Consider the following 25,119-nt stretch of genomic DNA (forward strand, 5'->3'; position numbering starts at 1 on the left):
CATTCAACGAGCATATTAACACCTAGTGTGTGCTAGAAACTTTTCTAGGTACTTGGAAAAACAGCAGGGGGGAAAAAAGGGAAAAATCCCAAACCTTTACATTACATTCCAGTAAAATGTTTTGTTCTTGCAAGATACCTGGGTAAAAACTGAATGGACCAACACCAATTATTAACCTCAAAAGACTGACAGCCTTTCCATCTGGTAGATGTTCATTGCTAATTTTCATTATGCATCTATCTGCATTCAAGTAGCTGGCACCTCCCCCTTGCCAGAACAGAAAACAGGTGTAATAGAGAAATCTGAAACCACAGTCTAGAGCCAGAACTTTTTAAAGTTCTTGATAGAATATTTTTAATTTAAAAGCACAAATGATTGTCCTCAATAAGGCCCAAGGGCCCATCTTATTCTGACTTTCCACCACACTCTTTTCTCTCCAGCTGAACTATGGCCCAGAGAGGAAGGGCTGGGTCTAATGTTCTACTGTGTTTCCACTGCCCAGGTTCATTGCCTAGGAGGATAATCAATTTGTTAATAAATAAATGACTATAGCTCTTCTTTGTAGGATATTTATGCTACAAATGCTGAGGCAAGATGGAAAGTAAAAGAAAGCATGTTACTCATATTTATGTGTTCTAAGCATTTCATGCATTTTTTTCTTAAAATCTAATATGCAAATTTTACAAGAAACCTTTCAGTTATCTCTAAGCAATGAAAAAGAGAAAAACTGGTAAATATTTTATTAAGGGAAAATACTACATCTATTCAGTTTCTTATACAGATCAGCATTTCCTTCTCAGTATTAAAAAAAAAGAAAAAACTCTGAAAACCTAGTTTTCTCCTAAGTTTGGACAAAAACTGACCTGAATCCAATTACTATGTCTAATTTATAACTGCAGAAATAATTTTATTATGGGGTGCTGCCCCAGATGCCATTGAGTTTTTTGTAATCTACAAAGTACATTTCATCTTTAAAAAGGAAAAAATATGAATTGCAAAACCCCCAAGGATTTCAGATAAAGGATTATATCCTTACAGCATAAAGCATTTGAAACCTTGTGCTGTGTGCACTGTTGCCACCTGCTGGCATGAACTTAGAACTATGTAATCAAAATGGAAAGGATTTATCTTACATATGGGGTTAAGAGGAGCATACCCATGACTTAGAAAATAGTTATTTTAAATTGCCATGGAAAAAAACAAAATCCTTTGTAGATGAAATTGTTTAAAAAATTGAACCTTGTACATTCCACCCATTCTACATAACCTAGAAATTGGATCACACATGTTAATTCAACATAGTTGAATACCTTTTAGACTTACCTCTAATGCCTGGAGAGAGTATTCTAGTCCACCCTTTGGGTGCCATTTTTAACTACCCATGCACTGCACTGGGCTGCAAGCCAGTGATAAGAACCAATGCCATCAAAACAGTATATCAAATTAATCAGAAATGGCAGTTATAGGAATCTTATTTTACATACTCACAGGTAGTAGTAATCCATCAAAACCTACTCTAGACCATAATAATAATAGCCTTTTGGAGTACTTCTGAATGTCCACAACATTCTCTGTTCTAAATTATCATGCATAATATTCTTTATCTGTTCCCTAGGTGTTCATTGTGTTTGGTTTATCTTGTTCATACTGCCCCCAAAGATGTAAGGTCTGCAACAGTAATATCTTCTTAATCTTTCACTTTTTCTTTTTCCATACCATAGAGAGCAGAAGTTCTTTGGCACAGTGGAAAAACACAGCAAATAATAAGTTTGCGATAATTTCTGTATGCTAAGTTTAATTACGCAGTTACCTGAGTTGGAATTTAAAAATTAGGTCTTACAAGCTCAGTATTAAGGCTGTTTTAGAAAAGATCCTTCCCTCTTCAAGAAAACGTGCTTCTAAATAAATCACAAGGATTCATACATAAATCTGTAAAGTTTACTATCGACCATGCTTAATTTGAAACTCCAGAATCAGCAATTAAGGCGATACTATCATTTACAGATGAAGAAATTGAGGCCCAGACAGAATAAAGAACCTAAGTTTTAAAAAGAGTTGTAATTGTTCTTGTTACTATAACACAACAGAAAATACTCTTTTAAGATTTACATCTCCTGTTGACAACACACAAAGGTCTCTGGACCTCTCTTCAGGTCTGTTAATACAGGTTAAGCATCCTGTGTCTGAAATGCATGGAACCATAAGTGTTTCAAATTTGGGATTTTAGAACATTGGCATAGACTTAAATGGTTGAGCCAAGTATGTTGGCAAAGTTTTAGATTTTAGAGCATTTCAGATTTCATATTTTTCAATAAGGGATGCTCAACTTGTATTTTATTCACGAATTAAATCTTAGCTTCTTTTGTTCTCTTTCAAAAGGCCTAAGTTTTCACTTTTTCACGAAATGATTTTAAAAAACTCAGTAATAAATTAGGGCACCACCTGCCTTGATTTTAGGGATGACATTTTCCTTTCTCATTCATTACAAGGTGGGGAATCATAGCCACTTATTGAGATCACTCTAAAACCTAATTTCCAAGTGAAGATGAAGAGAGTAGGGGGGGAAAAAAAACCTAAAAATTGGAACACCTCTACAGGCATTTCTATTCCCACCCAAGAATGATGCAGCTAACCTATTCTGGACATCAGCTTCTAAACTGGCAAAATTCTGTTAGTAGTATGATATACCCAGAAACAACACAAAAGTACTTGAAAATAGCATTTAAATTGGTCTAATCCTAAGGATACAGTAGAATGGAATAAATGAAATTCATAATATTCTCTAAAAATGAATGAGGAGCTTATGGGGGGGAATACAAAAGTATTATAACTTAAAGAAATTTATTCTTTAAAAATACTTTCATGTACACTTTCATGACTACTTTTTTTGAGGGGAGCAAGTAGATTTTCCTATAGTCAATATTAGCTTAAACATAACTGGCATATATATAACAATACATTTTGGAAATAACTGGGAAAATAAAAATGTAAATGTTTATAGTGATTTAAGACTGCAAGATATTTAAGATCTCAGATTAAGTGGACCCACATTAGAGTAGTGCAAACCAAAACTTGAAAATTTCTGACTCCTTGATTACTATAGTCCCTAATACTATGTATGAATAAGTTATCCCCATTTGCAAATCACAACTGGTGGAGGAAAAGGAAATTCCATCAGAAAAAAAGTGATAAATTTGAATGCATGGTACAATATTCATCCTCCTATTTCAAAGTTAAACACACTGGTAACAACTCCATTTAATAAAACATGAATTACTACTTAAAGAGTATTTTTTAACAGGGGGGAAAAAAAGCTGAGTTTGATGTCTTAAAAAAAGAACAAAACAAAAAAACTTTTAATATCTTATGTTACCTACTACAGAAAAAAAGTCTTTAAAAACCTGTTAATAAAGAATCAATTTGCATGGGAATCCACCTCCCTCAATATGTCTGATCACTTTTTCACGAAATGATTTTAAGTGGAAAAAAAATTCTCCTTCAAGAACAGAAAAATATAGTATTTTCAATAGACATCTCAAGACAATAAAGTTATATTTACAGGCTGTTATCAATAATCAGAAATCACCAAGAAGCAAAAATAAACTATCATTTCATTGTCCCTTTTCTCAGCAGTCAGGTATGACCACACAAACTAGGGAGTTCTAGGAATCAATGAAATATGTTCTAGGTGAAATAAATTTCCCAGAACAAACAATTCTCATAAAATAGTTTTTTTTTTCTTTTCCCCCTGAGAATCAAGTTAATCTATCATTGGAATGCAATCAAAGACAAGATCTAAATCCTTTATCATGCTAAGATCAAAATTATGTAGTCATTTCCACTTAGGAAAGCTAAAATGTACAAATGAAGAAAATGTAAATAGCAAAAGACACAGTGCTTAATAGCAGTACCATGGTAGGAATTTATGGAATTTGGTAAAATATACAAGAAATGACATTTGGGAATAAGTTTATTGCTCTTGATGGAATATAGCACCACTTTGAAGAATAAAAGATGGTTAGTATTAACCACCTTTTAATCAACAATATGCATTTATAGGAAAAGTGCTTAAAGAAGTAGTTCTGGAAAAAGATTGAGGAGTTTTTGTATTATATATTTTAAACGTTACCCATTTTTTTTCATTAGACAATTGGCAATCTATTTTAGTAAAGTAACTTATATCAGATTTTCTACTGATTATCACTCAACAAATATAAAATTGAGGGACTGAAAGTTATTCAAACTTATAAAACAAGTTAGAACATTATAAAGTAATTTTATGCCAAAAACATTTTAGATAATTATTGCTTAAATATACAGTGATTATACCTGTGAAATTTTCCAATTCATGATTGGGAAAATTTCCTTAGTGTGCTAATATTTATCCTAAAAGAGAGACATATCTGAGGGATGTGTAGATACTGCCTATACACTGTGGAAAACAGCCCAATTTCCCCCTAAATAGTTTTTAAAAACTAATGTCACCATGGTGATTCAGGATTTAGAGACAAGAAATTAACATGATTACATACATGCTATACAAAGTCAGCCAAATGATTTCTTTATGATAATTTGCAGCTAGCACTTTACTTAAGTCTTTAGAAAGTAGGATTTTAAGTAAGCTTCCTTATTCTAAAATAAAAGATCTGGACAGATAAATTGCTATGCAGAAGCACAAAGGTTTTTTTTTTTTAATGCAATCTTCTATAAGAAGTAAAATTTTAAAAGCCAAACAATCTAACACCAAGTGTGATTTCCTCTGAAACAGACTTTATCCAGTTTTTCTTTGCTCTTCAATCATCTGAAATAATCAGAATTACTACACTGGTAATCGTCATAGTAAAAGGTAATACTATCTTATTTAAAGTAGCTTGACTTTCTATAACAACTATTTTAGGAGTGGCATTTCTAAAAATAATTTTACTTAATGTATGCATCAGTCATATTTGGAAGCAGGCACAAGAATTCTAATAAAATTGGTAAAGGTATAGAGTACTTCACAGGTAATATTGCAGCATGATCTATATCCATAACGGGAAGGGGAAGAAAAAAATTTGAATCTATTAATGAAGGGGATTTCAGATCTTAATGGTTGGCATAGAAAAAGAAAACAGAATCTTATACTTTCATCAGACATTTTTACAAACAAAAATGTCTTAATGACCTGTTTTCAACTTATAGTCATTCTTTGTGTGTGTATATATATATGTATATATGTGTGTGTATATATATCATATATACATATACATATATATACATACATATATATTTTTAAAATTGGGGTGATGCAGAAAGCCACAAAATGAGAAAAGGACACTAAGGTTTTAATAAGGGGAACAAAAAGTTGTTTTCACCAGTATAGATTCACATTACAGTACACCAATATTGACAGCATTCTCTTGTCTATTTTTGGTACAGAAGATGGTATCTCTCTACATAACTTGTAAGGCTTCAGTAACTAAAACATAAAAACAAACAAACAAAAACCCCCCAAAACAAAACAAAAACCCAGCCTATTAGTTTACAGTTTATTTTAAAAATTCTGAAAGACACTGCAAGTTCTAAACTTTTAGTAGTGCTACCCATACACAACCATCTGGTAAAGAACCCAGTAAAAGCGCCCCTTGTTGAGGAAGCTTTGCAACAGTAGAGTTGTGCAATATGGATGTTTCTTACTACAAGAAAAAAATTATACATGGCACATTCTCATTCGTATTTTGTAATGTAAAAAGTTACAAACATACCTAATCAAATAAATAATAATAAAAAAAAAGGATTTGAATGTATTTGTTAAGTATTCTAAAACCACTACTTAGAATAATGGCAACTTTCACTCACAGATTATTTACATGGTAATACCCAGTGTGGGTACACTGCTACAAAACTCAAAACAGGAGTAAACTTGAAATGTTTTCCATAATGAAGATCTAGCAGCATGACTATCTAATGCTGTTTTATCCCGATTGCTTCTGAAACATTCCTTTTTAGTCTGTGTCTTCATCCAGTTCATAATTGTCTTTATCATAAATATCTTTTACTAGAAGAACCCGTACGAGCATATTTTCCAAGGTGTTTCGGTCCAGTGAAGTAGATGTATACCAGACAGGGCTATCTGTAGAACTAGAGCATTCTGGTTGCAAATAAAAAACATCCATTCTCTGATTAAGATTCTGTGGACTTTGGGGAAAAGAAGAGAAAAGGTCAATTTCATAAAGTTTATAAAAAAACCGCTACTACTTTTTGTTCAAGAATAATTTAGACCCCAGAAATCACATTATTTGGTCAGATGCTCTGCCTCAATTGTCTACATTAAATATTCGGACACTACAACATTTAGTTATTTTCTGTGGTAAAAAGATTACTTACCTACCATAATATAAACTGCATTTCACTGAATTCAAGACATCATTTATTTTAATCACTTTTTAATAGTAATAATACAAATTGAAGATGAATCAGTTTAAACATTTACCCCGAGTCAGGGATAGTGAAATGTGAAAAATGTCTTAGTATTAATGAATATGGCAACACATTTAAAAAAACCTTATTGAGCAAAAAAATTTAAAATAAACAAGATAAGAATTTCCACCTAATCAACAATACCACGGGAAGTTCCTGATCCTGTTGCAACTGAATGGAGCTACACTTAAACCATGGTCAGAAATACTTCTATCATTCTATAGATGATGTAAATGTTTTTATAAGTTCTTGAGAACCATCCTGGGAGATGAATTATAAAGTTATTTTTATAAGGAAGTACATTCTGAGTTCATGCCTATCTTCTGAAACCAGTGGTTTCTGAAAAGTATAGTACTTTCAGAACACTACTGGTCTCTGAAAAGTACTTTCAAAACTCTACCATATCCTTCAGAACTTCCTAAAGGGCTACTTTCTCTTAAATATTAAGTACTTCATTTTCATCTCCAACCCCTTTATCATTTATTTTTTCTTTGTGGTACAGGAATGCAAGGGTACTCTGTCAGATATATAATCATCTGGCTTTCTAGCTCTAACAGCAGAACCAAGTACGAGATTTGAGATATTTTTTATCTGACCTTTTACTGAAAAAGTTGTGTCATTGCTTCCTTGAATTTTTTGAAGAGGACAGCAGTAATTTCCTTAGTACAGAGTAATTTCTTAACATATATGTGCTTGAATCCTAAAGTATGATGATAAGCTGGGTATTTCTTAATAATGGGACTCAAAAGTTATAACTGAATGGACTTAAGTATAAGCCAGAAGAGAAAACTAAAAAAGGATCAGGGGAAAATATCACCTCTTGGTCATGTTAAATTCAACCAACTTACACTACCATCTTTAAAAAGCTACTTCTTTATTAATACTCACCTTTTAGACAAGTAGCATTCAAACATTTTCACAGGACATCTAGAAGGATTGGATGTGTTTTCAATTTGCTCAAACACTGGCTCATCATCTTCGTGTTTTCTTTTTCCAGTAGTAATTTTATCTTAAAAAAATAAAATAAACCACCTAAAGCCAATCTTGAAGGAAATATAGTACTATACACTCTCAGCGTCTAGTTAAATGGGAATAGATGCCCTTTAGCGTTCTATGTTGTAGATTCTGGTAATGCACAATTTTTCAAACAAATGGACCTGAGACGACATAAGATATCATAATTTGTCTTATTTTATGAAATGACGGTCCTTAGGTTCTCAACAAGTGACACAGGTGGGCTTTGGTAAAATAAGGTTTAAATAAACCCACCAGAGGTAATCCCAAAATAAAAAATCTGGTTACACTACCTTCATTATCTGTTCCACATAAAGAAGATACTTGGTATCGAAGACATGCTTTGTTTTCCATTGTTAAAGGATTTTTTTTCCAATGCCTAAACACAGTGCCAAAGGAAAGTCTTAAGTGTTGTTCCACTGTTTTGAGGCCAAAATATTTAGTGTTAAAGTAGAACAGGGTATTCAAAAGAGCTACTGGAGAGTGTGATCCTAGTTGTTTTATCCTCCAGAGATAGTCTTCTTCAACTCGAGAGAATATTGACCCTTAAATAGAAAGAACTACTTTAAACAGAAGTATCATAAATAAAATCATGTACATTTACATTACAAATCATCCATAAACAAAGGTAATTTAAAACAAACCATACCAAGTCTCCATTCACACCAGATCAACTGGAATGAATTTCAGAATTATCCATGTAACTCTTTAGCAACACACAAATTAGAAACATAGCAATCTATGGAACCATCAGCTCTAAAATAAGGAACTGGGTGTATGCTTCTGCCCTTTGGTAGGACAAACAGATAGTCAGAAAATAATTTAAATATGTGAAAGGCTTGGGGAATAAAAGGTAATTTCTATATATACACATTTTCTTCACATAACAGTGGTAAAAAAAATTTACATCTCCACTGTAGGGTTTTTGACATAAACATTCAGCTTCATAAAGTAGGTCACATTCTTACAGAGCTCTTCATAAACACTACTAACCATATTCATTTCTAGTTTAACAAAAAATGAACAGATAAACTGATGAGTAAATGCTCTAAAAATGTCATCTGATTTATTTGCTAATTACACAGTTTCTGTAAAAATAACAATCCCAGTATCAAGTTATGGATACCTATATTTAAAATAACATTACCATCTGGAAGTATGCTTGGTTGCCAACTTCGTAGTATTTTGTTCAATTCTTGCTCAAACATCTGGTATCCTGGATCAATAAATATGTTGTCCTTTCGATTACTACCACACAAGTACTTAAAAAAATAAATAAATAAACAGAATATATTACACGTCGTATTTCTTAAGAAAAAAAATTTTTAAAAGCTTTGTGTAAAAGAAAAACAAGCATATTAAAAATGACAGATTACTGGCTTTATGTGTATACATACAAAATTATCAATTAATCTGTGGCTTAAAAGACTCAAAGCTATACACTCCAGAATCCCAAATACAAAAAAAAAAAAAAAAAGAAATAAGAAATCTTTAGTTTATCAACCAAAAAAGACTCTGTGTTTATTATATAATTCATGGAGAAAACTAACAATTTTAAAGCAGTAAATAGTCAAAAAACGTAAACCTTTAACATGCTACCTAAATCTCCAAAGCCTACTCTGATGTCCAGTAAACAGGCACTTTACTGATTTTTGCGGAATTAACCATTTACATCATCATTGCTATTAAAAAATAAAGCAAAATCCTGAGGTCCTATAGATAGTTTAAATTTAGAAATGTTATGTTTATTTTTAATAGAAATATTTAAAATTATCCATTTACACAGCATCATAAGTGAGTTTAGTATATTTTTAAAAATTTAGTAAACAGAGTTCACTCCTCTTAAAAATACACATTCCTACCGATAAAAGATTTAACATGTAAAAAAAAAAAATCAAAACCCAGAGGGAATATTTGTGAAAAAAAAAAATCAAAACCCAGAGGGAATATTTGTGAAAATGACAAGAGTTACTATCTAGAACAAATAAGAAACTCTCACAAAATGAAAAGGTTAATGAAAAGAAAATCATATTTCCTTTACAACATTTTCTTATTACTATTGTCAGATGTGAACCAAACCAATAAAATATGAGAACAGAAAAATATGCACAATCTTCCAACACCAGCTTCTAATTCTGTTTATGTATTTGAAGTAACATTTGATAGCACTGATTTCTGTAGTCTAGAAATCTTTATACTGAATTTTGAATAATTTTTTTAAACTGCTTACAAATACCACACAGTCTTTGCAAATGCATCCAATGAGACTACTATACAATTTTTAAAATTTGTATTAAATAGATTCAGACATAAAATTTACCATCTTAACCATTTTTAAGAATATAGTTCAGTAGTAAATTCTTTTTTGAAGAAACATTTATTAGTACATGAAAAACCTAAGAGAAAAGGTTGGGGGTGGGGGTGGGGGGTGGTTTCTGACATATCCTAAATGAAATAAGCCAGAACCAAAAAGGACAAGTGTATGGTTATACTTCTATGAAATAAACTTATAGAAACACAAAGTAGAATCGTGGTTGCCATGGGCTGACAGAGAAAGGGAGTTTTTGCTTAATGCATACAGAGTTTCTGTTTTGCCAAGATGGAAAGTTCTAGTGAAGAATGGTAGTGATGACACAGCCACTAACCTGTACACTTAAAAATGGTTAAAATTGCAGATTTTGTACATATTTTTATCACAGTAAAAACAAAAATAGTGGGAAAAGATACTAAAGATATAATTCATATCATAATCATTCACTATGCAATCCATTTATTTGGCCCTCATAGTATTAGAGCTCTAATATTTAAAATAATCCATTCAATAAAAAGCAATATAGAGACTCAACTTCCCATCATTAAGTCAAGGAAAATATAAACACAACAATATATCCCACAAAATTTGTGGGATATAGGTAAACTAATATTAGAGAGACATTTATATCTTTAAATGTTTCCTTGAAAAGAAAAAAGTTCTAGGGCTGGGGCACAGTTGTACAGCACTTGCTTAGCACTTGTGAGGTTCAATCCTCAGCACCACATTAAAAAAATAAATAAAATGAAGATATAAAAAAATAAATATATATATTTTTAAAGAAAATAGTTCTAAAAGTCCATGATCTAAGTTTCCATCTGCGGGTGGGGAGGAGGGAGGTTCACACAAATTAAGAAATTATAATAAAAAACAGACCCTCAAAAACGAAGACGAGACAGGTATAACTGTAGCTAGATAAGCTGCAAACTATAGCTCTGGCTTCACTGGGCCAAATTCCAGCAACTACCTATTTTTGTTTTTGTTTTTAAAGATTTTATAAATGATTTTATTTAAAGCAGTTGTCTAAATAGCTATATAATATCCTAGAACTTTGCTTGTTGGTCTACAAAGTCAAAACTATTTATGATCTTTCCCTTTAAAAGAAAATTACTGGGCTGGGGTTGTGCTTCTGTTGGTAGAGTGCTTGCCTGGCACATGTGAGGCACTGGATTCGATCCTCAGCACCACATGAAAAATAAAATAAAGGCATTGTGTCCATCTACTAGACAAAAATACTTTTTAAAAAATTGCTGATTCCTGAGTTGGCCTATTCAAGAAACAAAAAGCACAAATTATCAATACTAGAAATGAAAATATGGTCACATTTTATATTTAAATATAAAACCAGCCTCAGCAACTTAGCAAGGCCCTGTCTCAAAATAAAAAAGGGTTGGGTATGTGGCTCAGTGGTTAAGCACCCCTAGGTTCAATCTCTGGTATTAAAAACAAACAAACAAGCAAAAATCTACATATGGCATCATATTTAATGGTGAAAGACCAAAGACTTCCCTCTCAAGATTAGAAACAAGACAAAGGATTCAGCTCTCACCACTTCCTTTCAACAATGTTCTACAGGAGGTGGGAAAGAGGTTATCTTTAACAGTATAATAAGGCAAAAAAAAGAGAGAGAAAATGCATATTAGAAATAATATTTCTAATATGGGACTATAACTCTGTTGGTAGAGTGTTTGCCTCACATACACAAGGCCATGGGTTCAATCCTCAGCAACACACACACATTAAAAAAAAAAAAAAGAAAGAAAGAAAGAAAAAAAGAAAGAAAGGGAAATAAAACCATGTTTATTCATAGACAACATGAATAAACATTGGGTACATAGGAAATTCTAAGGAAAAAGAAAAAGAAAACTACCTACTAGAACTAATAGTAAAATGGTACAGAATACAAAATGAATACATAATAATCAACCGGATCTCTAACATGTGAGTAATGCCAGAACTTGAATAACAAAAAGTATCTGCATGAAGAGAGAGCAACTAGATGACAAAACACAGGACTGGGGTAGGCAGAGAAACCCCCATTTTGACCTCTGGGCTAAACCTGTAGTATTTGTTCAGAGCTGGAGATCATTATTTCAAGTTGATCTTTATGTTTATTGTGGGAAACAGACTCAGATTCATAGACGTGGATAGTTTACTTCAAGCACCTAAAAGATTGCCCCTTTTTACGATATATTCCCAAAGAATTAGTAATCAGGAACATATCATGAAACAGACCTTTTATACACAGACCTAAGACATTTTTTTGTACACATATAGATCAGCATGGGTCTATAGCCAGAATTATGTGAATTCATTTATTTGTAAAAGAAATAAAGTCATCATAATTATCACCTATACACTGTGGCAAATATACAACTTTGTGACCAGTGGTAAAAGATGCATGAGTTTAAGCCTATCCACACCCTATTTTTTCCATTAATTCTTTTTGGTACACAGTCCTGGAGAACTGTTATACTGTGTTAGAATACAAACATAAAAGTAAATGGAAAAGTCCTTTATAATATCTTGGTATTCCCCTCACAACCTCTTATATGTAATTTTGTATAGCAATGAGGGTCTCCCTTCATTTCCATGCAATTTCCCTTTACTCTTGAGGGGAATGGGAAAATAAACAAGGAGAGTAATGAATTACAGTAGATGGGGTAGAGAGAGAAGATGGGAGGGGAGGGGAGGGGGGATAGTAGGGGATAGGAAAGGTAGCAGAATACAACAATTACTAATTGGGCATTATGTAAAATTGTGGATGTGTAACCGACGTGATTCTGCAATCTGCATTTGGGGTAAAATTGGGAGTTCATAACCCACTTCAATCTAATGTATGAAATATGATATGTCAAGAGCTTTGTAATGTTGTGAACAACCAATAAAAAAAAAAAATTAAAAAAAAAAATCTTGGTATTTCCAAATAAAAAATTTCTTTTTCATCCTTTCCTGTGCTAGGGCTCAAACTCAAGGTCTCATGCATGCTAGGCAAGTGCTATGCCCCTAAACTAAATCCCTAGCTTTTTAAAAAATTTTTTAAAATTTAAGTTACCAAGACTGGCTCAGCCTCTCAAGTAGCTCACTTAAATGCTTATCTTTCTTGGTAAGCCAATAAAAAAGTTAACAGAAAACTATCCTTAACATGGCAAATGTGGACTTTAGGCTCCATTATTTCATGATTTGACATAAGCCATCTCTCAATATTCTGGAAGCACATTTTCTCTCCAAAAACTACAATAACTTTCCTTATAAATGTTACATTTGAAAGGAGCCAACAAATTACTAACCTCCTGTATTCCAAGGCAGAGATAATAGATGCTGTCAGGTGCATAATTCTCTCCATTTGGTCGTCGGATCTCATTGACAAAATGAGCTAACCCATAGTTAAGCTCAGCTGTAGTATGAGACAGTAGATCTTCTTTTAACTTTACTGATTTGGCTAAAAAGAAATAAAAGTCAATAACTGTTATTAATTAAGACTCACATAACGCTAAGAAACTTCCTGAAAATGATTTACTCTTTAAAAAAATGCATTTTAGAATTGTTTTGAACTACTTTTTTTAATGAAATCAAAAGTTCAAATAGGACTTAGCAAAAATAAAATCAAACACTTACAAGATTTCAGCTCATCTAATACTAGAAGATCTTCATCAAGTTGCCTAGTTTTGACCCAGTGTTTCCAAGCATTCACACCATATGTGTATTTGAAAGGAAAGCTGCATTCTGAATTATCAGAACTATCATCATGAGACTGGTATCCTGATACAGCTTTTCTCTTGGCTCCCTATTAGGAAGTAAAACACATGGCAAATGTGGACTTAGGCTCCATTATTTCATGACTTTACATAAAGGCAAATTTAAAAAAAAAAAAACATATTTATTTCCTTTAGAATTGCCTGAAATTCCTGAATCCGACAATAGATAGAATTCCATTTCAAGAAAGGTAACTAAGAATGTCATATTTCTAAACAAATCACTTTGTACAACAAAATCAAACAAAATATCCATATGGCCAAATGATTCTAAGTATTAACTGAAGAACTTTTCAACAACTTCCCCTTATAGGGAAGGACTATTCAACTTCTTTTCACCTTTTTTCCTGTTATTAGGAATTAAATCCAGAGCCTCATGCATACTAGGCAAGTGTTCTGTCACTAAGCTAAGCTACATTACCAGTTCCCTCCTTTTCTTTTCCTTTAAAAAAAAAAAAAATATTGGGGATTATACTCAGGTACACTGCCTATGAGCCACATCCCCAACCCTATTTTGTATTTTATTAGAGACAGGGTCTCATTGAGTTGCTAAGTGCCTGGCTGTTCTGAGGTTGGCTTTGAACTCTAAATCCTTCTGCCTCAGCCTCCCAAAGCCACTGCGCCCAACAACTTTTCACTTTTTGATGACAGTTTGCAATACAAAGATCTTCATTTTACTTCAGTTCAATTTAATTTTTTGTCTTTTGTTTCTTGTACATTTGGTATAGATGCCTGCTACAAAGTCACCAAAACTTAGACCTGTGTTTTTTTCTTCTAAGAGTTTTATATTTTTAGTTATTGTGCATGGGGTCATATAAGAGTTCACCTACACCCTAAAATAAACAACTCCTTTTTCAGTTTTTTCTCTTTTGTGGGAAATTTGTGAAAGCTATCTTTGTTACAGTGTTCTTTGATCTTGCCTTATGTTGTAAATCAGAAACTTGTTACCATGTACATTAGTTTACATTACATGAAGAATCAAGTGTCCAGCATGTCTTTCTCTGTGTTGGCATGCTTAAAAGGGACCACATACCAAAAAAACCTGACTTTCGTCCTTGTTAATTAATCTCACCAAAAGTAATAGTAAAAAAAGGAGTTCACTAGAAAATAGTCTAAATTGTTCTCAAAGAACTGAATTTACTTTGTTAAGCAACTAGTTTCTATTTTGACCTTATGTCAAAATAAATTTTAAAAGAAAATCTAAGTAGTCATAATATTTGCTCTTCTTATATGACATTGACAAACACCGCTATTACTAAGAAATAAATTCATTAGTCTTAAACCTAAAAAACACTCTTTTCATATTCTCAAGCACACAAAATGATCACTATATCTTATGTGCCTATACAGATATTAAGTAAATGCAAGAATGATATTATATTTTGTACCTTTTTTTTAGATCGAGGTCTGGGCTGTTCCTCATATTCTTCTCCAAAAACAGGTGGTAATAAAAACTCATTTTCCATATCAAGCTCCTCAGCAGCTGACAATTAAATCAGAAAAACTTATTTCAAATGCAAAGCCACAGGTTTCTGTACATAAACACAGGCAACAAAGAACCTGAGAAGGTGAACAAGTATTCACACATGGAGATAAGCTGAGTTGGGATGGGGAGTAGATGAGCTGCTGTATCTAACATGATCTGTGAGTTGTGATAAACACTGTTCAGACTCCTAAAAAACCATATATATAAAGGATATCAACAGGAATTTTCAAAAATAAGTACAAAATCAGAAAAATTATTACAACCTGAAATTCAATTATAAGATCTAAAAATTCAATTAAAAGATCTACAGTATAAATGTTTCAATCTATTAAATCTTCCCCAAAACAATGTTTTACACCCTACTCAATATGTTCATTAGTCATTCATACATTTAGAAAATAAATACTGAAAAATGGAATATATTTCTTTTACAAAAGACCTGAAGTAATTTTCCCCTTAAAAGTGAATTTTCAAAAAGTCTTAAGTAGAATGTTATTTGTACTTTTTAAACACATAACTCTATTCTTTGCTCTATCTTCCAGACTTTCTATAATTCCAGAATTTTTTTTTCTAAAACTCAAAGCAATCACTTTTATATCCCTACAACTCAATTCTATGCATTATTTTGAAAGCTAATTGTTAAGTTTTATTTGGGTAGAAAAGAAAAAAGACTGGGGATAGCATAGCTTAGTGGTAGAGGGAAATTCTAGTATCAAAAAAAGAAAACATAATTATGAACAATAGAACAATGACATGAACATTAAAAAAACAATGATTGCAACTACAGTTATAATCAGTTAATTCAATAATCAAAGTATTTTGAGTACCTCTGGGAAAATCTATCTCAATATCCAAATCTGGTTCATACGGCACATCAGGCATGTTGGACTGTGTCTCTGAGTCAGAGCTTTTAATGAGATCTGAACCAATTATATCACTTTCGATAATTACACCTGTAATTAATCCAGAATTTCATTAGAAATCAAAATAGAAAACTGCAACAGTATCTCTATTTAATCTGCAAAAGGGAACTCATTTAATTATAAATGCAATACAAGAATACTTAAAAGGAAAAGGCATAACTATTTTAACATGTAAGATACTGAAAAAACTAATTTTAACTGCATGAAAACTGTCAATGTGATAAATCTGAACTGTCCCTTTTCAAAAGTTAATAGGTGTGCTCTGATGATAAAATAATTCCAATATGTACTGTGAAAAATCTCATCAGAAATAAACCAATGAGGGGTAAATAACTGCAATTTTCAGCTAGGTGTGGTGGCGTACACTTGTAATGCCAGTGGCTTAGGAAACTGAGGCAGGAAATTCAAGCCAGCCAACTTAGCAAGGCCCTAAGTACTCCTCGGTTCAATCTTTGGTACAAAAAAATTTAAAAAACAAAACAAAACAAAAAAAGAAACCCTGCAATTTTCAGATACTCTTTTTGAATTCTGACCTAGAAATCTCCATCATTCAATATACACTTATACACAACTTCTAAGGTGTCAATTGCTTGAAGTTTTTGTGCTGTAATCAGCAATGCATAGAAATGTATTGTATCCTGTACATAATACAGTATGATTAATGGTGGAGGACAGAAAGATAAATAGACACATGCATACAAACTGAAAACAAAGGTTTCAAAAATCATTTACCCGCTCTATAAAGGATTCATTGATATTCACCCCCACTTTTTTTTTTTAAACCGGGGACTGAACCCAGAGGCTTTTTACCACTGAATTACATCCCCAGTCACTTTTACTTTTAATTTTGAGAGACTTTCACTGAATTGCTTAGGGCCTCACTAAGTTGCTGAGGCTGGCGCTGAACTTTCGATCGTCTTTCCTCAGCCTTTCAAGTTGCTGGGATTTCAGGTGTGAGCCACTGTACCTGGCTCCATGTCATTAAAAAAAAAAAAAAAAGAATACTGCTAACAACCAACTAAATTAATCTCACAACAACTTATCACAATGCTTCAAAAACTACTATAATTACAAAATACACTCTACATTTCGATTGTTCTCTAAGGTAAAGGGAATTAGGCATCTCATGATTCAAATAGAATGCTGGGTGTCATCAGAGGGCTAAGGATAGGAATAAACTGTGTTGTTCCAACAGAACTATACACAATACACTCACATAATCATGCTTACCATGTGGCAAGCAGTGTTCTAATAGAAGGTAATCGACTTATCTTAAAATAATGCAAATTATTTTATTAAGAAGAAATTAAAACAAAATTGGGGATGAGTTTGTATCATTTCAAAAGCTTACTGCAGATTAGTTTTATATCTATGCTGCTCTATTAACAATCATGAGTTGGTTCTAATAGTCAAATCCTGTTATAATTAAAACAGGGAGCATAAACCAAGTGCAATATGTCCTTTTAGCAGCTACTTGGTAGGCTGAAGCAAGAGGATTAATTAAGCCCCGGCATTTGAGCCTAAGCTGGGCAACACAGCAAGACCCCCATCATCTCAAAAGCAAATCAAAAATAAAAACAGGAGCCAGGCCTAGTGGCACACAACCGTAATCCCCGTGGCTTGGGAGGCTGAGGCAGGAGGATGGTGAGTTCAAAGCCAGCCTCAGCAATAGTGAGGCACTAAGCAACTCAGTGAGACCCTGTCTCTAAATAAAATACAAAATAGGGCTGGGGATGTGGCTCAGTAGTTGAGTGCCCCAAGTTCAATTCCCAGTACCCACCTCTCCACCCACCGACCCACCACCCCAAAAATCCCCAAGAGGATAAAAATTCCTGCATTGGAGATTGGACTTGGCAGAAGAGGGTACTAAATGTAGATGAATGGTGCTAGATGTAGAATGGATCTCTTAATATAAAAAACTTTGTTATTTTTTCTTTACTCCCATATCAAGTTGAAGTACAGTAAGACACCAAAACCCATGAATCACATATTGACATATTGTAGCTCACTATTGATGTTGGATGCCTCTGTTTTCTCCTCATCTTCATTCATCATATCTGTCATTGTAAGCAACTCTGTATCAAGAGGATCTGAAGAAACTTTGCTTTTTAGCTCCTCAACTGCAGCTGGAATTTTATCAGTGCTATCCAATGGAGCAGGCAGAAAAACAGGAACGGGCACCTATTAACCAAAGCATTTAATGTTAACATTACGAAACATTAAAAGGATCTCCCCTGCCCCCACATTCACTTTGCTATATCATCCATTTTACAATGTCATACTGAATAAAAGCTTTGCAAAGAACACATGTCAAAACTAAGATGTTACTGTAACAGAATTTGAAATAGAATTTTGGAGAAAATAATTTTTTAGATATTTCTGTCTCTCAGGGGACAGCCAAACTCGACTGACCAGTGTTTTAAGTATTAAAAGTAATGTGAGGTGAAATATAATATTATTTTATATGAAACTGATGTTCCAGTTTTAAACTTTATGGCTTCACAAATATTCCTTTTGAAAATGAACCCAAATATAAAACATAAATGCACAGAGCAGACAGAGACATTTGCTAAACATAAACATCTCTCTCACGGATGAGTATACATAGATTAAACAAAAAGTATGATCACCACAAAGATTCAACCAAATCTAATTGTTGAAGAAAGGTAAACATAGTTTAACAGCTTCATTAAACTAATAATTCCAACTACATTACTTTCCCATCCATGCCTGATAAAATCTCAAAAAAAAAAAAAAAAGAGCTTAAAATCTGACTTACAGGAACAGGAACTGTAGTAGGAACAGGAATATTCTGGCTGTACATGTGCATAGGTACTGGGATATACACAGGCACGGGAATAGGCACTGGAACGTATTCTGTCTTCCAATTATCATCTAAAAACAATGCACATATGTAAAAAACAATATTAACTGGCACTTAATCACAGCTGCTCAATGTTAAACTAATTAGACAAAGAAAAATTTAACTATCATCCATTTAAAAGAAATTCGTAGTTTTTATAAGATTGCTTAAAAACAACAAAACAGAAAACAGAAACCATTTTTAGCTTAGAAAAAATAGAAACTATTTTGTTTCATATTTGGTTAAAGAAAGAAAAAAAAAAAACTTTAAAAGCAATATAAATCCAGGCACTCTACTAGCCTGTCCCTGCTGTCCCCACCAATTAAACAATTAAAATATAGACTACATAGTAAATTTGATGAAAAAAATTTATTTTTTGATTATTTCATTTCTTTCTGACAGGAAAGAAAGTTATCATTATAGACCATAAAGAGATAACTTCTCAGAAGTAACAACACAATTTTAGCAGTCCAAGAAAATTCGTTGTGGTATTTTTTCACTTTTGACATTGTATCAGATTGGTTAGTCATAAATTATTTTAAATGATGCTACATTCAAAGTAATATTCAAAATTAAGTAAGCAAAAATCAAAATAAAACAATGAAATGACCCAAGATTTTCTCTGTAGCCTATCATTTCGGGCAGGGGGACATATCATTCAAGTGAGTTTTGAAGTATAAGGAAGCATATAGGTCAAAATTTAAGTTACCTGTCTGACAAGATTTGGTCTGCATGTGAGGCTTACAGTAAGTAGCTTTTGTCATTGTTAAAGGTTTACAAAGAACTGCTTTGTTCTTCATCTCTTTGTTTGGTGTTGGAGAAGGGGGTGGTGCTGAACCCTAAATAGAAGCAGAGAGAAACATTTCACTTTTTCCTCTATTTTTCATTACTCCTGAGTTAACGAATATCTGATTTCTACATCCAAAGATGGAACACACAAAAGTCAAAGGGGATAATGAAATTATACTATTCATACTAAGTTCACAAGTTTTAATCTGGGAAGATAAATGCGAATCTATCCTAACAACTGATAAAGTTGTAGGAATTATTAATTCTGTAGGTCTCACTTTCAAATGATATCATCAGCAAGCTTTTAGGAAAATATGAGAAGACAACACTATTTGAGGTGCAAAATCATAGCTGTAAACCTATATTGTGAAAATAATTAGACTCTTCAATATATGTTAATAAACGTTCTTACAGTTATAATGGCTGATATTCTAGCTCCTTCTAATTACACAAAAGCTTAATATGATACTAAATTTGAAATGTAAGAAAAACAATGCAAAGAATTACCACAGGAATTGTCAAATTTTAAGTTGTATACTTCCCAAGAACTGCAACGTTAGAAACTACATCTAAAGATCTACCCATAGGGACTAATGGTAAAGTATTCTTCATACCACCTATATTAAGGAGGGAAAGTAAGTACAGAATACTAATGCAGCCAATCCTAATTATTCAGGGTACTTATGTTCTATATAGTTGCCCTGAATGCTGAATTGGTGAATATTAAACTGCTGCTACAAAGAGGAATGCAAGGTTACCAAAGCATATTTTCATCAACTATTCAATACTTAACCTTGCTTAAAGACACTTTAATATGGACTAAGGCATTATCCAAGAATAAAATTTTGAATGCAAAGTTTTCACCATAAGACAGTGTTCAATTTCTACAGTGAAGCAGTTGTGGAACAAATCCCAAAATACTTCAGACACCATCCATGCCTTTTCACCCTACCTTCTATGGTAGGACATACAACTCAGATTTTCCTCTTGAAGTGTTTTTAACCTCTGTATGTCATTGGGGGTTTGTACTTAAAAGTTGTTCTTGGCATTGGTGCACAATGGCAAAATTGTACAAAACTGAATTATTTAAAGCCAAGGGTTTTGAAGACTATTTTCAGGTTTGTTTGCCAACAACCTTGTAAAAAAACAAGCCAGTCTCATTAGTATTGAAAACTAGTTCTCCCACATAACCCTTATACTGTATAACATTTAGATAGTAGATGTAGTGTACTGATCTGCAGAACACACCTCATCTTCAAATTCAATTCTTAACATGTTTCAAACTGAAAAGCTCACGAAGTTGCAACAATGTTATATGCTATGCTTTTTGTAATGGGTCATTATCGCATATATCCACAAATTTTGTTGCAGTAGGTGTTGCTTCAGCTTTTGGAGTGATTGGCAAATTTGTTCTTCCTTTCTCTGGTTGTACTGTTGATTCATTAATACTGAATTCATATCAATTGCATTCTAACTTATGCCTGAATGAGACTTATTATCTAATACACATATTTTCTCCATAACGGACATTACAGCTTTCTTGTATTCAGGGATACTTGATAGCACTTCCACATCATACTTGTGGGCCCTGGGAAATATCAAAATTACAAACAAAAAGCACCAACAAAAATAAAGCACTAATTAAATTGTAAAAAGGACATTTGTGCACAACATGAGAGCTGAAATGGGAAGGCACAGCATTGTCTTGATCTATCTCAACTGGAATACATGTATCAGGTGACTTAAAAATTTTTCTGCAAAGGATTCTCAAAGGACACTACATATTAATTTAGGATTACAAGAAAATTCTGCAAAATAGAGAAATTCACAAATACAGAAGTACAAATAATGAAGATTGATCATATTTAAAATTTTTTATCTGTGACTTCTTCCAGCTCTCCTATGAAGGTCTTTGTTACTGCGGACTGAACCCAAGGGTGCTTAACCACTGAGCCCTTTTTATTTTTTTGAGACAGAGTCTCACTTAAGCTGCTTGCTTAGGGCCTTGCTAAGTTGTTGAGTTTGGCCTCAAACTCGTGATCCTCCTGAGTCACTGGAATTACAGGCATATACCATCATGCCCCACTGTGAGGGTTTTGGTGTTTTTTTTTTTTAAGGTATGGAAGGATGTGAACCGTTTATATAGCAGGTAGCCTATTAGTTACAAATTAGTTACAAATAATATATATGACCAAGGAGGCTGGCACAAAGATGAGCTTATGCCAGATTTATCAAATGTACTAATCAGGTCTAAGAGAGTTCTGCACAAGGAGCTAGTGAACTTGGTGCTAACACTACTGCTGTGGAGACCTGGGGCAAGTCAACCTCCTGTGCCTTGAGTTCTTTGATTTTATACTTGAGAGGAAAAACTTACCAAAAGTATTTACTATATACCAGGCACTGGATAAACTTTTTCTAACTGAAATAACAGGGAAGTCCCAAATCACAAATGTCCTAGAACTGCTTAATGTTCCACCCTTACCATTCTGCAAATATTACTTCATATCAATGAACTATGCTACCTGATGAAAAAACATAGACTCCAACCTCTCTGTTTTAGAATATATTTTGCTTTACTGCTTGTCAACAAGTGGGATCTATAGCTACTTATGTTGAATATGGAAGGATCCAAACTAATGAAAATTATAATGACAAAATCTACCATCTGTTGAGTACCTGTTATGTGTCAGGAACTATGTAAAACAGCAAAATCTTATTTCATCATTTTAAACACTGCAAGAGGCAGGTCTCTATCACTACCATTTTAAAGATGAGGAAACAGGGGGTTAGGGGTTACATAATCTGTCAAGGGTCACAAAGTTAAAAAGTTCTGAAATTAGAATTTGGATAGATTCATCTGATGTGAAAGCCGATGTTATTAACCACCATACATACTACTACTATGAGGTCTATAACAAAACAGCCACAATGTTCAGTATTAGTATGTGACAAACCTGACATGGGTACAATTTTCATCTTGATCTTACAAATAAGGAAACATACAACAACAGTAAAATAACTGGCCGCAAAATTATCTAGCTACACTTTGAGGCATATGGGTGCATATTCCAAAGGTTTACAAAGGAAAAATGGAAGGGCACTTACTAATACAAATGCAATAGTCACAATGGCACCCTGACTTTCCTTCCTCTTCAAAAATGCACCCCCCCATCTCTATCATATAATGCAATTTAAATGCTGTGGGCAGAGAATGATGTTTAACATTGTGCTGGAAGAAATCATTTCTTGGAACCTTGGTCAAAACCTTGCACCTCTGAAACACGGTTAAAGAAGTGCCTAATTGGCTGACTGCATAAAGATAAAAAATAAAAGCTGAGCAAGGTAATCCTAGCAAATGAGGTAGGCTAAAGCAGGAGGATCACAAGTTCAAGGCCAGCCTTGGCAACTCAGTGAAACTGCCTCAAAACAAAAAGGGCTAGGAATGTAGCTCAGTAGTAGAGTACTTGCCTAGCATATGCAAGGCCTTGGGTTCAACCAGCAGGACCATTTAAAAAAGGAGGTGGGGGAGAGAAAAAATAATTTTTATATTCTTTATCAAGGGTGAAAATACCTGGTGTTAACACCAGATAATTCAACTGAATACTTTAAGTTCTTCTGATTCTCTGACTTAAAAATGTTATTTCCACAAGGAGTAGAAAGGGGAAAGCAAAGGAAAAAAAAGCACCCTTGCTTTTCTAGGACTACATCCAGTTATTAATATCAAAACAAACACTGAACAGAATGAATGTAAAAACACTGATCTTTCATCTATAGTCATCCTTTAGTATGGTGGAGGGGGCTGATTTCAAATCCCTTATATAAATATAAACTGCTGTATTTATCTAAAACCTAACACATCCTCTCACGTACTTTAAATCATCAAGATGACTTATAATATCAAATACAGTGTAAATGCTATATAAATAATTGTTATACTATTTTGTTTGGGGAATAAGGGAAGGGAAAAAAATGTTTGTGTATGTTCAACACAGACACAACCAGCATATGCCTAAATATACAGTGCAAGACAACAGGCAAACAACACTGGAGTACTAGAGAGAGACAAAGTATCTAGGAAATGACAGGAGGCTATAGCATGGTGTGCCTACAACATCATTTCACTCATGTGAATTCAGCAGAATGTCTGGCATATGGCAATTTTGTTTCTTGAAACTTTCTGGAATTCTCCATTATTTTCAATCCTAGTTTGATTGAATCTGCAAATAGGGAACCCAAGGATATAGAAGGTCCATTGTGTATGGTGATTCTCAATCTCTGCTTACATATTGAATCACCTGAACAACTTTTCTAAAATAAGAATTTCTGGGTTGGAAACAAGATATTAGAAGTCCTTGAAACCTTACTAGGTGATTTTTACTATAGCCAGGAACTAAAAACTAAAACCACTCACTCATCTAGTCTTTTTTACCACAACAAGCACTAGCCCAGAGACTAATTGTGATGGCAATTAGTGATGACTCCTGAAGGGCTTCCCTTTGAATAAAGATGCTAGAAATTCCAGTAAACAAAGCATAAAGAGACAGTGCCTCTGTTCTTCAAAGTGTGGCAAAAGCATTACTTTTGCTCTTTAGCAGTCAATACATACAAAAGGCCACTTTCAATTACAAAACTCATGGTAATACCAGAGCAGAATTTGATGCAATACCAAAAAGGGAGAAGGAAAAAAAAAGACTAAATACAAGATAAAGTGGGGAGGAGGAATAAAAAGACACATGGTATATTTCTCAAATTTTAAAACTCACAGATCCTCACACCAACATAGATCATCAGATCTCTACTTTAAAAATTCATTATCTGGTTCAGTCTATCCTTTCAGTCTCACTTTCCATCATTCAATCAAACATCCCCTTCCAAGGTTGATCCCAATGTATAGTTCTGTCAAATACATGTGTGCTGTGCACATTACTATTCCTCCTACTTTTCATACTTTCTACCTGAGAATCTCCTATCCATCTGTTTGCAGTCAGCTTATTCATTCTTTGGGAACCATCATCTCAAGCATATATTATAAGAACTTCAACTCAAATGCCATTGATATGTCTATCTTCCTCATATGGCAAGAGGCTGAAATTAATTCCACTTCTGTTTCCTAGTATGTATGAAAGTCTCTGGTATCAGCTGAATACTTCCAATGTCTCAACAAAGGAAATAAGAATAGCTTATTATTATAATCACATTACATTGCCCTAATTATTTTTCCCTAACATTATAATATCACAAACTGAACACTCTATTTAAACAATACTTACGGTCATTTTGGTTCTGGATGTCTGACAGCCCTGATCTAAAAAATAAACAAACACACAAAAAAACTTTAAAAAGACAAATATCACTTTAGAATTGAAGATGTTACTGAAGAAAATATTTAAAATTAGTTTAAGAATTTAAAATTTAAGTAGAAAGTATAGAAATACAGATTTACTAGGTAGTTAACTCTTTTCTCATTTTTCCACCTCTGAATATAACTGCTTTGGGGAAAATCCTGTTTGTAGATGTAG

The 25,119-nt window shown here is 33.1% G+C and overlaps 1 protein-coding gene across 2 annotated transcripts in view; it reads right to left on the bottom strand.

The window, feature by feature from the left end:
- Positions 1–5,307: 5,307 nt before the first annotated feature.
- Positions 5,308–25,119, bottom strand: part of Zmym2 (zinc finger MYM-type containing 2) — an 80,022-nt gene continuing 60,210 nt past the window's right edge. For both annotated transcript variants that reach the window (XM_078015709.1, XM_078015708.1), the window contains 12 exons: positions 24,871–24,905; positions 19,521–19,650; positions 18,728–18,843; positions 17,958–18,129; positions 15,853–15,978; positions 14,928–15,022; positions 13,403–13,571; positions 13,075–13,226; positions 8,621–8,735; positions 7,767–8,018; positions 7,348–7,468; positions 5,308–6,177 (listed from right to left, as the gene is read on the bottom strand). In XM_078015709.1, coding sequence (XP_077871835.1) covers positions 5,985–6,177; positions 7,348–7,468; positions 7,767–8,018; positions 8,621–8,735; positions 13,075–13,226; positions 13,403–13,571; positions 14,928–15,022; positions 15,853–15,978; positions 17,958–18,129; positions 18,728–18,843; positions 19,521–19,650; positions 24,871–24,905 — 1,676 coding nt within the window. In that variant the 3' untranslated portion in view covers positions 5,308–5,984. The remainder of the gene's footprint in view (positions 6,178–7,347; positions 7,469–7,766; positions 8,019–8,620; positions 8,736–13,074; positions 13,227–13,402; positions 13,572–14,927; positions 15,023–15,852; positions 15,979–17,957; positions 18,130–18,727; positions 18,844–19,520; positions 19,651–24,870; positions 24,906–25,119) is intronic.

The sequence above is a fragment of the Ictidomys tridecemlineatus genome, chromosome 6 (genome assembly GCF_052094955.1).
Source record: "Ictidomys tridecemlineatus isolate mIctTri1 chromosome 6, mIctTri1.hap1, whole genome shotgun sequence".
Taxonomy (NCBI): domain Eukaryota; kingdom Metazoa; phylum Chordata; class Mammalia; order Rodentia; family Sciuridae; genus Ictidomys; species Ictidomys tridecemlineatus.